Here is an 18,497-nt window from a genome sequence, read left to right on the forward strand (position 1 = left end):
TTAAATACAATACAAACTTTATTAAAAATAGGTTGCAAGTGAAATACAGTAGAAATGGGAAACTACAGCAGTTTTGATGTTTTTCATAATAATGCACAGACAAATATGAAAAGCACTTTTACACATATTCACACTTGACCCGAATGCCCAATAGCGGCCAAATCCACTCGACTGAAGGTTATAGGTATTTTTTTTTTGCTAAGCCTTTTTCAGATTCTAGCAGCAACAGTAATTCAGCCACAGCATAAGTTTTTTCCTTAAGAAAAATTTGTCACTGTAAGGCTGCTAGTGTTCTCAAGATAAATTGGGAGAGGCTTGCTTTTCCTGATTAACAGACATAGCAAGCATGCAGATCCTTCATTAACACTTTGAACCAGTTTAATCTTCTACTTCATATTTAACAGGTGAAACGGTAAAAGCACACTTTCAAATAAGAAACCTGAAATACGTAAAAAATATTTACACTCCAATTTTCATTAACTTGCATTTATTTATCATACAACTCTTATTAAAAGTGATTTCTTTCCTAAGGCAGTGAAAGTCTACCCCTTTGTATTTGGAAGTGTGCACAATTCCCTAAATATATATTTATAAGAGAACAATATGATACAGGAAAAAAAAAAATCATCTAAAGCCAGTAAAGGGCTTTGTCAAATAGAAAATTTGCTTGGAATCACAATATATATTGTCTTAACATCACACAATGAGAAAAACTCTGATGAGGTCCTTATTCCCAACATCATCAGCCACATATGCACAGCTGAAGAGATAGTGGGAGGAAAAAGATTAACGACTTAAAATTAAATAAGGCTATTACAGTGCGAAAAAATAGCTTGAACTGCCAAAAAGGGTTTCGGTACAACAGTAACAGGATGCCAGTAAAGCCCGCTAGACGAAAGAAGGGCTCGCCAGCACTGCCTCCTCAGCAGGAGCAGAGGTGGTTGGGTGCCAGCACACCAGGTCTGTTCATGACCTTACTAACATGCCCACTCCCAGCCAGCCGTATTGTATCTGATGCTTCACACCAATATGCCAGTTCGCTTCTCCATAGAAAAAAAGAAGAAAAAAAAAAAAAGATATTGCTGAACTGATAATAGCAGACTTATCAATACTTTTCCTTACCTACTAACTTCTAATCTACCTTTCTCAGAAAACAAAGGTATCTGTTCTGCTCACCTTGGAACTGGAATCATTCATTACTCCTCGCTTTTAACACATTACAAACATTTTGGTCCTAGCTGATGAAGGGCCACTAGTGTGGCCTACTATCTATTGCTTATGTAATTTTTAGTAAAGCAATTATCCAAAGGTTTTATTGTCACATTTTTGAAAGTCTGAAGCACATGTAGTGGGGATGCATCAACATACAGACTTTTCCATAACTACAGATACATTCGTAGACAACCATTTTAGACCCAACAGATACGTAGAACTAGAAATATTTTTATTCCAAAGTTCTACCTACAGAATGCGTGTTATTCCAGTACTAAGTAATGGTAAGATCTGTATTGATATGCTGATCATTCTATGAACACAATACAGTATGTCAAACTTGTGTATAAAGTCTTACTTAAGGTGGCCCAGATATTGGCTTCTTATCAAACAACCTAAAATACTAATTTCTAGTGCACAGTTTAGTTCAGGCAGTTCAAGCTATTCTCACTCTCTCTGCTCAGCAGCTAAAACAAAAGTGTGTCTGTAAAACACCAGGAAACAGAACTTATCTTTGACAAGTGCTACTTGGTCTGGTGCACAAGAACTTAACCCCCAAAACAGGAAAAAAAAAAAAGTTACCTTCACGTGATTCATATCTTTAAAATTTTACAGTGCTTTCATTGTATAAACCACAAGCTCCTGGCAAAGTAATCAGTTTTCTTGCTATTGCAACATCTCTAAATCTTAATTAACAGTCTTAGAGGAATCAAAGTCACTCCTTTCAGAAAACATTCATTTTCTGTTCATTAGTAGTGTGCCCCCCATCTCAATCCCTCAATTTAGAGATCTTCAGTTACATCTGATAAGGTGCTTTAATCTTATTTTGTGTTCAACTCATTTTCCAGTTCCATTAATTTCCTAGAAGCTTTTACTTTATTGGATACATCCTGACCCTGTGAAAAAAGTCGCTGGCGTTCCCTGAACGTCAGGTTTTCTGGTGCTCCAGGTAAATCTGTATCTTGACTGGAAAGGGGAAAAAAAAAGTCTTTGTTATAAATCTTATCTACAATATCCTTAAATATAATAATTCTCAGTGACATGTACTGGCTGAAAGCTTTTTTGACTACAGAAGATTCTCCGTTTAGCGTTCTGCAAGGTTTTGTTCCCCAAATATACCTTTAATTCTGACACTGTGCTATCACTTTGTCAAATTAGTGGCTCATGAGCCATCTCTGGCACGTTAACATGAATGAAACTGCTTGCAAGTTTTTAAAGTGAAGTGCAGGCGTAAACTAAGGTTCTGTCTGTGTTAGCACAGCATTGCTGTTATGGCTAAATCAGCAGGCCTTTCCGTGTCTAGGAAAAAGCACTGGAATACAAAGCTTTTGTGTCTTGTAAATAAAACTACCAGTACTGAGGTATGCTGTAGCGGCTGCAACACCTCTGTATTTCATTTTATGCTGGCAAAGCTTCCAAGAGCCACTGTTGGCTAAGCTCTTGCACTTATCTCTTACCCTTGTAGCAAACCAATTTGTGTGTTATGTGTTTCTGACCACGGCAGTGAAGATCTCAAACCATTCTTAGTTGTAGCTGTAACAATATCTTACATATGTGATTAACCCTTATATAATAAAGCTTTAATATATTCTTCAATATCTTGATTGGAAGATGACTTTTAGCTCCAGGAGGTCTCTGCTTTGCATGTTCCACTGAAACATTAACTACATTTTGAAACATAGGAACTGGCCTAACAGCTTCTACAGAGCCCTAGCCAAGCCCAGCCACATCTCCAGTACACTACACGGTAAAGCTTGCCACTCACATGTAAGATACAGCCTGTATTATTTATGCTTATTACAAATTTGGTAAGAATCCCACTTGAGAGGTATTGTTCAGATTTGTAAGTACACCTAAAACAGTCAAAGTTGTTAATTTGCAATGATTTACTGAGTATTCAGTTGTAGCACTGAAATTTCCTGCTGTGAATTAGTACTTCAGATCCCCTAAAGACTTGTGGAGAACTTAGTTGTATTTTATAGTAATCCAAGACACTCCAGAACCAACGGCAGAACTCTTGAATAGCCCACAGAATTACAACAACAACGGAAAATACTGCAGAAGTTAGCCGAGTCAGGTGTATAAAAGTTAATGGGCTCCTGCACGTCACCTTTTAGATCTTTTGTCTCTTGGATCCCGATAAACTTCATGGGCTCCAACAGCTGCTCCTCCAGATCCAGTGTACGAATTTATTCCTTGTGCAAAAGAAGAAGTAAGTTGAAGGACAGCAGTTACAACACAAAAGTTTTCTATTGTATTTCTTCAAAAAGGTGCAGTGCTTCTTTCAAGAGGTAATGTCAAACTAGAATCAGAAATAAATTTAGAGGGTCATCTGACCTGTAGACTATTTAAAACCAGTACTACCAAATTCCACCTCCTGTCAAAACAGCTGTAATTTTTTTTTATTCCTAATTTTGAGTCAGAACATGTTTTGTTTAGATTACCCAGCACATATCAAATCATGGTCTTTATCTTATTATGGCTTACTGTAAGACAGACATTAGAAGTTGTTCAAGGAGACTGACAGAAAGAGCAACACACTCCATTATCCTGTAACGAGCTCCACAGGGAGTAAGTTAGCTGCAGCTGCTCTCTTTAGGAGGCTAAAAGTAAGCTAAGATTAGTATATACCATCTTTGCAATTCAGCAGAGTCAGAATTTTTGTCTGTTTAGTCTCATTAAGTAAACAGTATCACTCAGAAAATGCTCCCCCCCTTAAAATTTCAAGCAAGTATCTTGCAGCACTGCACCTTTAGTTTAAGTTGATGTAACACACAGGTTTCATACATTATATTAATTCTTTCTAAAGGCCACAAGACAAAACCTTTTCTTTCCAATCAAAAAGTTCAATAATTTAATCTATATTTAAGACCATATTATCTTATTAACTGTCAGGAAAAGAGTAAAAGTAAGTGTCAGCACAATACTCAGATTTGTCTTCAGACAGTTCGGGTCTCGATATTGTACACGTTATGTCTTGTGAACCTTCTTTGCTATAGAAGGAAATGTTTGCTTCTTCCACTGGTATATGTAATTTCTCATAAATATTCAATAACAGACACATGAGGCTGGAACACACAAGCAAATTTAGCTCACGTGTTGCAGGCTAAATTTTTTCCTCCAAAAATTTGCAGCAGACCAAATCATACTTGGTTTGCTAGGCACATGAAGATTTGTTTTTCCTTTCCGCCACGCGTCTTACAGGCACATACAAGTACCACCTCCCCTGCTCTGGGAAGTCTGCGTCCACATGCCGTGGTTCGCACTTCCACCTGCTTTAGGACAGCAGCTTTGATTTGGGTGTTGGCTTTTTTTCTTGGTTAGTTGACAGACCCAATGGTCTTAAGAGAACCCAGTGGAAGAAGGTAGGAGAGCAAAATTTGCAGAAGCGTGGTTTACTAGAGTTAACACTGAGAACAGAAGAGAGCTGTAAAGGACAGTAATGTAACAGAGTCAGCGAGATGGGAGATGGTAAACTGCACGGTGAATTCTGCATTTTGTGCAAACGGCTTTGTACGTTACGCAGGCAGTCTTCATAGAAGCTTGAGCAATCAGGTGAAGTTAACCTGTTCTCATGGCTATTTTGAAAATTATGAAATAAGAGTATTCAGAATTAGTTGTATGGTTTATGAATTAGGTTATTAAAGGCGAAGCATCATACTACAATATTCCTTAATTGTTACCAAAACCCTAACCAAATCTTTGTAGATTGTCCTTCTGATTGTTTTCCAGGAAAAACAAACGCGCATACGTGAAAAATATCACTGAACATTTCACTTTCCTGAGATTAATCTTCCATTAAAATTAACAGAAAGCAGGATTGGGAAATGCAATTACATATGAAATGGCATTCTGGGTTGTGGATGATGGGAGGCAGGAAGAGTGGTGGTGACAACCACTGAGAGATGGTTCTACAGTACTTAATTCATTACATGTACAGCCTGCAAAGCGCCAAATAACAAAGGGAAGCAGGGGCCTTTGGAAGCCTACGTGTTGTGATGAAAGGCACGTTTTACACTCTGTTGTAGTCAGTTTCAAATAAGAATTTCTAGAAAAAGAAAGTCCTTTGAAAGAAGAAAAAAAATCAACAGAGATATACACTACAAAAGTTTCATGTCAGAAGCCTGACGTTTCAGAATATTCCTAAAAGCAAGCTGACAACATAGACAGTCACAGTGTTTAAAGAGAATCTTTTCCATACATTTCCTGTCTGTCTTTAATCTTATTTTAACTCATTTAACTATGTGATACAAGGTGCTCAAAAGCTCGAGTCAAAACTGTGATTTGGGTTCACTGGTTGCAGGTTTATCAGTGGGCTCACATCATGGTACACAGGCATAATGGAATTATTTGCATTGTAATGGTAGCACATAGGAGGTAGTGTACAGTGTGTCTACTTACACTCCAGTCTAACGACGACACACTGAAAAGCTAAAGCCTTCCCTCACCTTCCTTTAAGATTTAGAACCTGTAACAGAGCCAGACAGGAGTGACAGATGGGCTTGCAGGATCCATAGGGACTACTACATCATGAGATCTCGCAGGCAACAACAGGATAAACAAACAGTTTTGGGTTTTTTTCCTTTAAACAAGTATCAGTGTGGATACTTTTTATGCGACTTGGGTGCTGTACTGACCCCAAACAGTGAAACTGCTAAGCACCAACTGTATCAGTTGGACGTTAATTATAACTGAGCTAAACTACTGTCCCTTCAGCAACATTAGAACTACGCAATGCTGTGCAGAGCTTCTCTTCGGCCCTGGAAGCAGTCCAACTGTAGCAGAAGCTGAGTCGCCCTGCAAAGGAAAGGATGCCTTGTGGAAAATGATGACTTGAGCCTGAATTGAAAAGGACGCAGACAGGAAGCTCAAAGTATCATGTACCTGTATGGCCTTAAACATATCCTAAATCAGATTCATACACTACTGCAGCTGGATTAGAAGTGCTTCTGATAGGTGGAACCTACTCGGAGCCTCACAGGCCCCCTATGAACAGAGCACACCACACCTCTGATTCAAGAAAGTAAGTGATTTTCATAATTCATTAGGTGGACAAAAGGGTGATACGGGATAGACCATATTGTAGGCATCCAGATTTGTCACCGAGACTTGAATCCAGTAAACAAGTTAGCCATTTGGCTAGAAGCCAGCATAAACACGGTCCCTTGCTATCTCAGGTGACTTGCTACCCTTTGCATTTTAGAAGGATGATCTGATCAGCTGGAGTTGCTTGTCAGATATTTGTTGACTTCAAGCACAAGTGAAAAGAACAAACTAGGAGAATGTCCTGGCCACCACTGCCTTCAGAAAAATACAGGAGAAGAAAACAAACGTAGGAGAAGCACTGGCAGATGCTGCTATTCAAAGAAAAAAAATCTTATATTAATGGACCGCAAATTTATTAGAGTGAGATTTACACAGACACATACTTAAACTACGTAAGACTCCTCCTATACGGCAGCAGTTTTAAAAGAATTTAGCATGGAACTTTGGACTGAATTAGCTTTGAATTCATAAGTGTAGCTAAACTAGTACTCTGCAGATAAAATATGGTACTGAAGTTACTAGCAGCTAGAGCTCTACTTGAAATTAAACTCCATTATGGCTGCCCACTTGGAGTTATAAGAAACAAGATGAGGAGGAGACAAAGAAATACAAGGGTGTAGAAGGGAAGGGAAGGAGTAAGGCAAAAAGCACTAAGATGAAATTTAGACTTTTGTCTCTCTTTGCAAGAAAACTGCACCGTACAAACCAGAAGTAAAAGAATGGTGCCTAATACATGAAACTAACTGCATGTCCTGTATGTCTCTTGCTGCTTGTATATTTAAGAACTATGTCTACAAAGGTAATTTTTAAAGCCATTTGCACACACTATTAAAAGAGAGAACCCTGGTACCAATAATGAAAGCAGAAGATAAGCTCTGTCCATGAACCCATTAGCAAAGGTGTCCTATGCTCAAGAAAGGTGCATTTCCAGATGCCCTGAGTAACCAGTGGTCAGTCATACAAAACAAATCACTGAAAGATACAGAGTGAAAGCCAAAACCAACAGTACTTCGAATTGGCTGTGTAACAGTTAAAATCATTTCTGATTCAGTGTGTGAAAGACGGAATTTTTGCTTTTGAAGAGTGTGGGTAAGGAACAAGGAAATTTGAGAAATCAAAACAATTAAAAATTGGAGGATTCATATTAATATCAGAATTTGAGTTAGATCACCATAGTGAAAAATAGCGATTAAGTGGGGAAAAAAGTAAATCACAAAGTAAGTGATTCAATCTACAGCACCAGAGTTGAGAACAGGAGGAGAGTTCTGTAGAGATGACTGATTTCATGGTGTCTACCTTTAGAGCTGCTGGCATGGATGGAACCCGGTTTGTTTGGAGGGGGTGGGGGCTGGCTTTTTTTGGCAGCAGTACTGTTGGCATTGACTGGAGATGACTGGAATGAGTTGGAAAGAAAGAGGCCATCTGAAACTGGGCGAGGCTGGCGGGAGGGCTGCTGTGGCTTAGGGGTGGCAGGAGGAAAGTCACCATAAGATTTTCTTGTGCTGGAGTACTTATCCTGACCTGCTAGATTGGAATCCTCCTCCTCCTCATCATCATCATTGTATGCAACAAACTTGGCAGTATAAATCGTGTCAGGGGAGAGGACCTGTGTTTTGAGGTAAGAGGTGTTTCGCTGAGGTGGGGGAGGAGGAGCGTTAGATGAAGGGGTTGGGGATGGGAGTTCATATTCCCGTGGAAGCGGAGGTCTGTACAGACCAGGCTCGTCAGGTTCCAGTAATCTTCGTTCTGCTTCATCGTGCTGCCTGCGCCTTTCGGCCTCTAATCGACTGTAATACTCCTCTTCCTGACGCCTCTGCAAGGCCAGAGGAAACAGAAACACAGTGGTCAGAAAGACAGACGTTTAAATCTAAGACAGACTTAAGTTTTCCAGCACCAAGCTACAAACATCCTTTTTTGTCTCCTTTTGTGGCAATGAGCAGGGCATCTATATGGACTCATACAAAGAATATTTACTACTAAGAAAAAAAACGTCAGTCGTCCTGTAACACAGCGTTGCTGTTATTTCCAGATTTACCACTGGCTCTGGTAACTAAGGCAGCTGCCTGTGCGAACTAAGGGCGATTCCAGCATTTATTACTCAAAATGTAACCACAGTTAATAAGGGGTAGATTTACTAAAGCTGTAAAGAATCTGTGGGAGAAGGAAATAACTAAAGTAACTACCATCTTAAAAAAAGGCACTTTGTAATTTTGCTGCATGCTTATACAATGTAAATTAATCAACAGAGCCTTGGAATAAATGACTCCTAACAAAGCTTCTAGTATAAATACCAGGAAAACTACCTTCACATAGAAATCAAATTAAAAAGAACTTTTCTAAAACAGACATCAAATAACTGTTTTTAAAAAACTTTTCTAAAAAACAAATTAAAAAAAGATATGCTAATGATATTTATATGAGGCTACTGACCATTTAAAAGGTCATGAAATATCTTCTGTGTATTTTTCCAGTTTAAAAGATTTTTACTGTTTTTAAACTAAATAGCATTTAATCTGTTCAGCTCTTGTCTAAGCCACATTGTAAATTAATAGAAGGGTCTATTCAATAGTTTGTTTGATAATGAATGAAAACGTGTATTTGGAAACTCTATGTTACAAAAACCCCTTTTGTCTAAGTACGGTATAACTTCTGTTGGGAATATATGACATTTTGAACAACTATCCTTTCTGTTTTTAATCCATATCTTTAACAAAATCCATCTTATCTGCTCAACACCATGAGTCAGCTATCCTAAAAAAAAATTAAATAAGTAAATCTGATCTTGTTCATCTAGAGCAAAGACATGAAACTCATCGCCTTGTACTACTCTCTAAAACCACTGTAGTGGTGAGATGGCACTGAGTTCTGGTCGGCAGATGCACGATTGTCTCAGTCAAGATCTGTCACTGAAAACCCTTTCAAGTGCGTGATCCAAATGTTGTTTGTCTGCATCATTGTGAGAAGTTCAGAAAGCCTTGACTGATTTTTTTGGTTGCTTTTTGTTTGTTTTTAAACTTCCTACAGTATATTTTTAAATACTTCCCTCAGTCCAGATACACCTTCCTCACTTCTCACCTATCACCACCCCCAGCTTAGCTGTCTTCTGCTCATCGACCCATACTGCTTACGGAAAACAGTCTAATACGGACTAATACGGACTACGGAAAACAGTGAATATATCTAAAGGGTTTTTTTAAAATATATATTTGCTCAATCTTCTGAGATGAAATTTCTCTCAACAATGAAAGCTAGCCCTCTTTCTTCATTCTGAAGTCAGTGTTAATAACAGGCAATTCTTCAAAATCTGGACAGAAGTAACTGTTCTTTCCCTAGGAAGAAGAGGGTCTTAAACATGGCAAGAGTCAAATGACGTGCTCTGTCCTCCAGTTTGGAACAACAAAGCTTCTCAAATTCACCTATAATGTTCTGAAGGAACATAGGAGCCTGAATTTTTAGAATCTGTTTGATTGCATTTACTTCCTTTCTAGAAGACAATTCCTTTCCTCCCATAGTCCAAACATAAAAGACAACATGAAGTACTCATCTCTACTCCACCCTATTTCGTATTTTTCTCTCTCTCTCTGTATTGGCATAAAACAATTACTGCAAAAATACTTAAGTGCCGTCTCTGAGATACAGCAAAAGCCAACGCCAGTAACTCAGCCACTCTAATAAAGAAAGTAGGCAAGTCATGTTGGGGGCTGAAGGAAACCAGGAGGCAACTAATTTCTGCCATAACTTTCAGAAAAGGCTCTGAACGCAAGCGCTTGCCACTGCTAAGGTTCACCTTTAGCAGTTAAACCTACAATACTATTTCTGCAATACCAGTCAACTCCAGCCACCACAAATGGACTATTTGTTTAATTACTTTTTGTTTTATATTGGATAAACTGAAGCCTTGGGCCATGACCCTTATCGGTAGGGCTAGCGTGTTGAACCCCTGCTGACCCAACACTGAGCTGTCACTGGCCAGGCTAAAGTGGGGAGGTCTGCAAGAACCCCTGCAGCACTCAGAAGACCACAACCTTTTCTTCAGCCTCTCTTCTGGTCCGCTCCTCCTCTTGCTGTCGGCGCTCTTCTTCCTGCCTGGCCCTGTCTTCTGCTTCTCGTTTGCGCATTTCTTCCAACTGTTGCTGCCGTCTGCGTTCTTCATCCTGTAACTAACAGAGACGCATCTTTAATTTTTTCGTCACTCATATGGGTAAGATGGATCAAAAAAAAGATATATAACCCGAGTATTTGCATCTAAAAATAACTCATTCAATAGAAAATGCTATACTACAGATAAATCAATATAATTTCTAGCTGCTAAGAGTACGCTTTGTTACATTGTTTTCCCTAAAATCCCTTTAGGAAAAAAAAAAGAGGGGGGAAAAAAAAAAAAAAAGATGCACAGAACCACATACATAAAAGCACAAAACACACAGGGAGACATTTTTAGCAGCCATATATGAATGCCTAGCAGAAGACTGAGGTGACTCACATTCCAGACAGCTTCAGCAACCATAGTCTCATAGGTACAGTAAAGTGAAATTAAATGCTTGGAACCAACAGTTCACAGCTCCAGCAGCCAATTGGTTTTTCATTTTGGATTAGTATTTAAGCACCGGAAAAATCATGACTCATTAGTCAAAGGGTCAATCCATTTAAAGTAACAGGCTCATTGAGCAAGTCTGCAAAGAGTCTCGGGAGATAAATAAAATCTCCCACTGTACTGCAACAGATGTGTTTTGGAAGAAACAGAGTGAGGCAAAGAAATCTTTGACTACTGAGATTAAACAACTCACATGAACAACTGATGTCCAACAGACAATACTGTTTTATATATGCTTATGGTAAACACTGCACAGATAAGAAAACTGAGCAACAATCCACAGTTTGCACAATTCTCTGAAGCTAACAGTATGTAAGCCCTTGATGGACAGGAATATTCACTGGCACAATAATATTCACAAGTAGAAATTAACTGGACTACATGCTGTGTTATTTCTTACTGCAGCATGTGTTTTAAAGTGTTTCCCCTCCCCGCCTGCCCCCCAAATCTTTACACTGATTGGTAAAAATCAGTAAGTCACTGGATCTTGCTGCATGTAACACGGAAACTTCTCTGCCCCCAGATTTGTTTTTACAAGACAGTCTCACTTGCAGAGAAAGGCCCTTAACACACAAAGCAATAACGATCTAGTAAGAGAAATTTAGTTTTAATAGACCTTGTGAGGACAACCTTCATGTAGGTCTCTCTCCCCCCAAGTTAATTAACAGAAAACACGCTTTAAAGCGGATTAGGTTTTTTAATCAATTTTCTAGTCAATTCTAAAACCAAACTTTTTTTGGGGGGGCTAATTTTCTGGTAATTATTTTCCCCCCACTGTTCATGTACTATTTGTGTTATGGGTATCTTATGATCTTGTACAACAGGCAATTTTGAAAAGATGTGCCTTCTACATCTTCAAGCAGCTATAGAGACTACCTGCAGTGAAAACACCTCTCATTTGAAGTGTTAAAAACCACCATTTTTGAGCATGAAAGGTAAAGAACAAAAATTAATTAATTTAATTTAGGCAGTAATTTTGCAAATGTATACTACAGGATGCTACCTCCAAGTAAATTCCCCTTATTTAGGGCTAAAACTTTTGTAATTCCTAACTGAAGATGACATAAAGGTAGGGATGAAACTCAGTATATATGGTAGAGCACGGAATAAAGTACTTAACCAGCTCCCTGCTTGGATGAAGACCTTTTCTTGTCTTAGTTCTTATAAAGACATTATTTTATCAAAGGAGATAATATTGCTGTCAAAAGGAAAGACAGCTAGTTATTCAAAAGAGTTGTAGAAGAGAAGTAATTTCCTTCCAAAAAAAAAACAGGGGGGGGAAGGACAAAAACTGCACAGTGAAAAAAATACAGGAAAACTCCTTGACTGTGTCCCAACTGCATTTAGAGAAGAACTCTGCACGTGGCAGTTACTGATCCCAGGTTACGGTATGGATGCCTTTCTCCTTAGTAGCAAATATTCCTATTCAAACGCACTTAAACAAGAAAATATTTTCAAATAAATTAAAGGGAATGATTTGTTTGATTAGGATGATTTGTTAATGATTAGGACTGATTTGTTTTATTTTCTTGTGAGCTTAACTAAAGCAAGGAGGGAAAACTGGGCAGGGTGCCCACCTGGGAACTGTTGTCAGCATCTGAACCATAATAATTGCGAAGACAACAAGTATCCAGGTCAGAGGCTATTCTAAACATAAATACCTAGTAAAAATTATATGTAAAGCACAAGCAGAAATAGAGCAACTATCAAGAGAGTGACATTTCATTTCTTTATGATTAGTAACTAGTTTCTCCTTTGGAGCATTCCCAGACCAGGGCAGGGCGCAGTGGGATAGCGAGGCGAGGCATGCCAGAACACTTGCAGGCATTTGTGCAGAGAACACTACCCAATTCAAACTTCATCCCACATTTTCAAGACGCTAAGGAAGATTAGCTTCACATCCCATTTCTAGTAAGAGGGCTGTCAGATTCCCAGCTTGACTATTTAGATTCAATACCTCTCTATCCCAATTAGTTTTTCTCTAATTTAGAAGTCGTGTTGCGACATGATCTACTGTACTTCCAGGGTTTCTCCAAAGCAGCACGTGTTTATATTGTAACAGGTAGAAACACCTGATCTGTACAGCCAGAGTGACGGAGGAGAGCATTCTCCCAGCAGTAACCATGGGAAGCAGCTAAGCACAAAGCACCAGTTCTTTCCCCCTGCTTTGTCCCAGCTCTAGACAGTTCGCTTAGCCGCACATCTCTGTCCCCCTATCGCCAACATGCGCTTGCAGCGCTATTCCTACCTAGGAGGGGGAAAAAGGCCACCTTTCTTCTGAGGCATTGCGCCTGGCAAAGGAGCCGATGGGCTGATCTGTATCAGAAATGTTAAGACATTCCTAGGACTGGCAGGCACCCAGAAAGTCTCAGATTCCAGGCAAAATTCATTTCCCCAAGCACTGCCTAGAACGCTTTAAAAGACGTTCCAGAAGAACTTTAAATTTATACCTATTTATTTATGACAGCTAAAGCTGGGTCAGATCAGTGGCCCGGGGAATTTAAAAAGACAAACACTAGCCAAGTTGACAATTCATGCACTAACTATTCATCACTTTTCAATTCCTTGTAATTAGCAGAACAGCTATCACCAATGTTCATGTTAGACATACATAAAAAGCACTGAGCATTTGAAAGTGTATTTTTTTTTCTAGAAACAAAGAAGTAATTACTTGGGTACATGAAGTGGCATAGGATAAATGCAAATATGCCCAGAAAGTCATGTGAACAGTATGAAAATGATGAAATTAGGAAAAAGAAGTATTCGCTGGGTATAGTGTTCAGCATTATCTATTTCAGAATTAGCTTGCTTGCTTTACTGAAAGCCAAATTTATGAACATAATAAATCCCCAACTGATTCTGGACATAGATCCATCTAGTAGTCTGTCTCTGACCACGGCAGGAAGAGTTGCACGTAAGCCTGGCCATTTCTTGTAGTACCTCCCCAGCATTCAGCACGGTACTAGAGATGTCAGCTGCTACAGCCTCCTGTAAGCCTTTGAGTGGCTGTTCACAGGCGTGATGTCTATGAATTTGTCTAATCCATTTTCAAAGCTGATGATACAGTCTGCCTTCACAACCTCCTGTCGCAGAAAGATCCTGAAGTTTACAGCCTGCTTGGCAAAGTACTTTATCTATCCAGTCGCAGCTCTGGGGACCAAGTAATAAGAAAAAATATTGATAGATACTAAGTCTGAAAAATCCATGACTCCTGGCCTGTCCATTAATTCAGAAAGCTGACACGCTTCACCTGTTTCGCTGCTGTCAACTGCTTAACACTCATGTACCACACAGATACAAAAAACCCTCAACACCTTAGACAGACCTACTAACTTATCTGAAGTAGGCATTTTAAAAGATGGATTTTTTTTTTTTAAATAAAGCAGTGCTGAAGATCCAAATCCATATTTTGAACATGCATGTTTACATTTTTTTCCAGCAGCACAAATTACTACACTAACAGAACTTGCAAGCATTACCTTTCTTTCAAATTGGTATATTAGTTACATAGAAATACACTTTGAAGGGGATATATTTTTTTCTCTGGGAGACTACAGAACTCTTTTTCCATGTACCCATTTCCAATGAGAGCAATAAAATACAGAATTAGCTGGAGTCATAGCAATTACTGCTCCAGTTTGAAAGCCTGTCATGTTTTAGATACAAGAGAATGGTATTAACCAATTGAAATTGAGATTATATAGTAACTTAATAATTGCATGTTTATGTGACCTACTTGGAAATATTAGTTCAGAAGTAATTTCCGAGTTTACCAGCCAGTTTTTCTTTAATGAGAAAGTTGTAACACCTGTAAACAACAGGGTTTCAGCATGTGCTTAAAACTGTACGCTGTATTATTAGGCTCTCAGGACAATTTCACTTCAAATTGGAAAGGAATGGTGTTACTAGAGCTCTTCTAAAACCTGTAGGAGTGGGGAAGGGAAGCGAGGAAATCTTACCTCACAGCCTGTTCATTCAAAGTTATTAGTAAGATTTTATAAACACGATTGCACAAAACATCAATACACAGTTTTACGTTAGACCACGGCTGCAACAAACAAACCAAGCCTGCAAGCAGAGCACAACATCTAAAAGAAAGGAAACACGAGGAAAGGAGTCACCACATCTGGAAACATTCAAATGCATGCTTACAGTTAACTTACTACTTATTATATCACAATGATTTTTTAACACCCGAAGAGGCCAAATCATCATCATCCACAGCACAGAGGGTGGTTATTAACAATATCAGGAATTGAAACAGGAAAGAGAAAGAAACAAACATACCAAATCTAGAACAGAGATTGCTGGCACAGCAGTCTGCTGCAGGTAGTAAGAAAGGGGAAAAAAAGAAAGATGCACAGTGAAAATAAAGATAGGTTAGACTTGTGCTATTTCAAAAGCATTTTCTTTTATTTGTTAAGTCAGCTGTTTTAGAACGAGGAACTGAATTGACATAATCCTGAAATACAAAAACGAAAACAATCAAATAATCCAGAGTTTTTATCAGTATTGGTTTGACTCATTCAAAACGGCAGTATTTCTCCAGAGATGCTACTTAGGCCATCTCTAGCAGTACAGACAGTGAAACGTAACCAAAATGCAAACGTTAGTTCAGTTCAAGACAACTGCTGTTTTTTAGTTTCCAAGTGTTCCAAAATGCTGGATGTACTTTATGCGCAAGTAGTATTTCAAATCCAGCACTTACAGAGAAGACTGATACAATGTTATGCGATGCAACTGGCTTTCTGTTAATGACACATGGTGTTTTTAGCCTTGCTACAGTAAAATTTTAAAAACACTATTTGTTAAAACGCTAGTTTTACATGGATTTTTTTATACCCATAGGTAACTGCCTGCGTGCTACAAATTACATGTTAGAGATGCTGGGCTTTAAACGCAACCTGTTTGCCAAAGATATATTTAGCTTTTCCTTTCTTCAGTTTCCAAGTCTGAGGTATCTATTGTTTTACACAGTAATAAAGTTAGCCACAAGAAAAAAGGAAAGCAATGCAGACTGCAGCAAACACGAGAAGAGTAAGTTTAGGAAACCAAGCTGACAAAACAAGCCTGAGCTCAAATACTACTCAAGCTGATAGCTATTTCTGAACGTCAAAACAAGCATGTCCAAACACTTCTCAAGAATTAAAAATTGCTTACCACAGAATTAAGTCAAACTTTCAAGATAAACAGAATACACTCAGCATACTACAGAGCTAGTTTTTAAGCCTGTCAAAGCATAGCTGTTGGTATGTAACTTCAGTATTTGTGCTATTATTCAGAAAAGAAAAATAAATTTTCCTATAGAAATTGTGTCTCAGTAATGAGATATTTAACAGTTTGTGAGAGACAACAGCCACCAGCAGAGTGATAAAAACTTCATCATACTATTCAATTGTATTATCTTATTACATATATTACGAGCTTTCACAGTACCGAAGCTAAGGTTCGCAAACCGTGTCAGATACTGATTAAACTGAACACCATGCAAAATCCAGGTACGTATGAGCTGGAGCCCTAGACCGGGTGTATCAGTTGTTACAACACCCAAACCCACATGGCTCAACCTAATTTTTCCCCCCAGCAATGCTGGGGTCACCACTGAGGTGGTGGTAAAGGCAGAGGTAGCAGCTGCCTTATACCCCGGCCGTCACTCGGAGCAGACCGGCAAGGTGGAATCTCAGTTCAGGTCACTGTTCCCTGGAAACAATATGCATTCAGTGTCTGTGTTCAGGTCCGAGACTACAAATAAGAACTCATAGAGGTAAATGTATTTGGGGGGGGGGGGGGGGGGAGGGAAAGGCGGGGGGGGGGGGAATAAAAAATAAAATCACACTACTTTTGTTGCTGATTCTCCTAGAAACTTTCATAATTTCAAACTTTTTCGCTTACCTTCCTGTAAGCAAATTCCTGTTATATTTAACCTTCTAATCCTACTCCAGGTACACGGCAAAATCCCTTTATCCAAAGGGAATTTCTTCCCCCACAACCAGAAAAGTAAATTTGACTGCCACCTTAGATTCTATAGTAGGTAGCTGCGATACCTTCATAACACAACACTTCATGGGCGATGCCACTGTAAGTTAGCAATTTTAAAATCCAAGGTATTTAAGAAAGCTTCATCCTCGTTTACCCTATAAGAGTATCTAAATACTCAGACAAAGCCAGAGAACCCACCAAGATAGATATTTACAATACTTTTTGTCTAGAAAGGATTATCCCCTTTTACCCTCGCTCTTCTTTCTGCCTCCAGTCGCTGCATGATGAGCATAGTATCCACATCATCATCCTCCTCTTCATCATCATCTTCATCCTTTTGCTTTGATTCTTGAAGTCGCTTTTGGAACTGCCACTCAAGCATGAGTTTGCGGAGACGGTCATTTTCTTCCGCTGTACGATCAGGCTTGTTCTGAAGTTCCTGAATCTCTTTGCTCAGCATGTCCACAATGTGCATCTGTTGCTGCTTCTCCAGTTTCTCCTTTGCATCCCGTTTCCAGGGATCTGGAGAGAGGCTGTCACTAGAGGACAGTTCTTCCTTGCTGATAGTAATGTACTGCAGATCTCTCCGCTCAATAGTCCGAGGCTGCTGTTGGGGCTGCAACTCTCGAATAACTGTTTCTTGAGACCTCTGCAAAGTTGAAGGTTTTTCTGATTTCACTTGTTGAAGGGAAACAGGAGGAACCACGGGCTGAGCAGGAATTAGTGGCTGAGAACGCATTTGGCCCAGTTTTCTCTCCTGCTCGCGACGTTTCCTTTCTCGTTCTTCTTCCAAACGTGCCTTTTCCTTTTCATACCACCTCTGATGCTCTTCTCTTTTTTTACGCTCAGCAGCAGCTACCTGGGAGGATGCTTGGGCTCCTATCTGATTTGGAGGAGGAGGCGGAGGCAGAGGCAAATCCATTTGTAGTTCATCAAATTCGGCTGCATAATGCACTGGAGGAGGTGGCGGTGGAGGGGGAAGATCTGTTCTGATGGGCTGGGAAATGGCCACTGGAGTCGTCTGGCTAGTAGCTGGAGTTTTCCAACGGCCAGGTCCACTTTTAGTTAAACAAGAACCAGGCGAGACCGGTTTGGATGAATGGTTCAGGTGTTCTTGGCTAGATGTGCTAGAATCCACAGATGAATTCATCCACTGATCACTGTCTGACTTCCGATCAATGTACTCTACATCCTTCCGTATAACAACTTCCAAACGATTCCTCTCTGGCTGGAAAACTTTATCTCGGAGTTCTTCCTGGGAACGAGCGACACGCTGGAAAAAATTAAACAAGGCATGTATTTCATAGTCCATCTATATTACAACACATTTGAAAAAGGCTTGCAAACGGCATTCTTATTACTGAAGGTAATTACTTTTAGTGAATTTCAGCATTTCCATGCCCAGTAAGTTTCCCAAAACTAACAATAAAATATTCTTCTCTGTCTTTTTCACTCATTCTAGCGATGGAAGACTTTGCAACCTCTGAAGTGCCTGGAAAGCTGGACTGGGAGGAAGGATGAACACAAAATGGAGTTTCAGCTGAAAAACCTCCCCCATCTCATGCGATTTCTCAGGACTATCCCTGACACCCGCCCTCCCCCACATGTGAGCACGAGAGTCCTGGCAGCTCAGAACAGCAGCTCGGGCATACCAGCTCTGCCATTC

The 18,497-nt window shown here is 39.4% G+C and overlaps 1 protein-coding gene across 27 annotated transcripts in view; it reads right to left on the reverse strand.

Annotated features, from left to right (window-relative positions):
• The window catches only part of AFDN (afadin, adherens junction formation factor), a 129,485-nt gene continuing 110,988 nt past the window's right edge, over positions 1–18,497 (reverse strand). For 7 of the 27 annotated variants that reach the window (XM_074580226.1, XM_074580225.1, XM_074580223.1 and 4 more), the window contains 6 exons: positions 17,082–18,104; positions 15,140–15,175; positions 10,284–10,418; positions 7,555–8,071; positions 3,323–3,407; positions 1–2,178 (listed from right to left, as the gene is read on the reverse strand). In XM_074580226.1, the coding sequence (XP_074436327.1) occupies positions 2,034–2,178; positions 3,323–3,407; positions 7,555–8,071; positions 10,284–10,418; positions 15,140–15,175; positions 17,082–18,104 (1,941 nt within the window). In that variant the 3' untranslated portion in view covers positions 1–2,033. The remainder of the gene's footprint in view (positions 2,179–3,322; positions 3,408–7,554; positions 8,072–10,283; positions 10,419–15,139; positions 15,176–17,081; positions 18,105–18,497) is intronic. The other 20 variants (XM_074580237.1, XM_074580243.1, XM_074580230.1 and 17 more) reach the window with 10 other exon arrangements.

The sequence above is a fragment of the Larus michahellis genome, chromosome 3, assembly GCF_964199755.1.
Source record: "Larus michahellis chromosome 3, bLarMic1.1, whole genome shotgun sequence".
Classification (NCBI taxonomy): Eukaryota; Metazoa; Chordata; class Aves; order Charadriiformes; family Laridae; genus Larus; species Larus michahellis.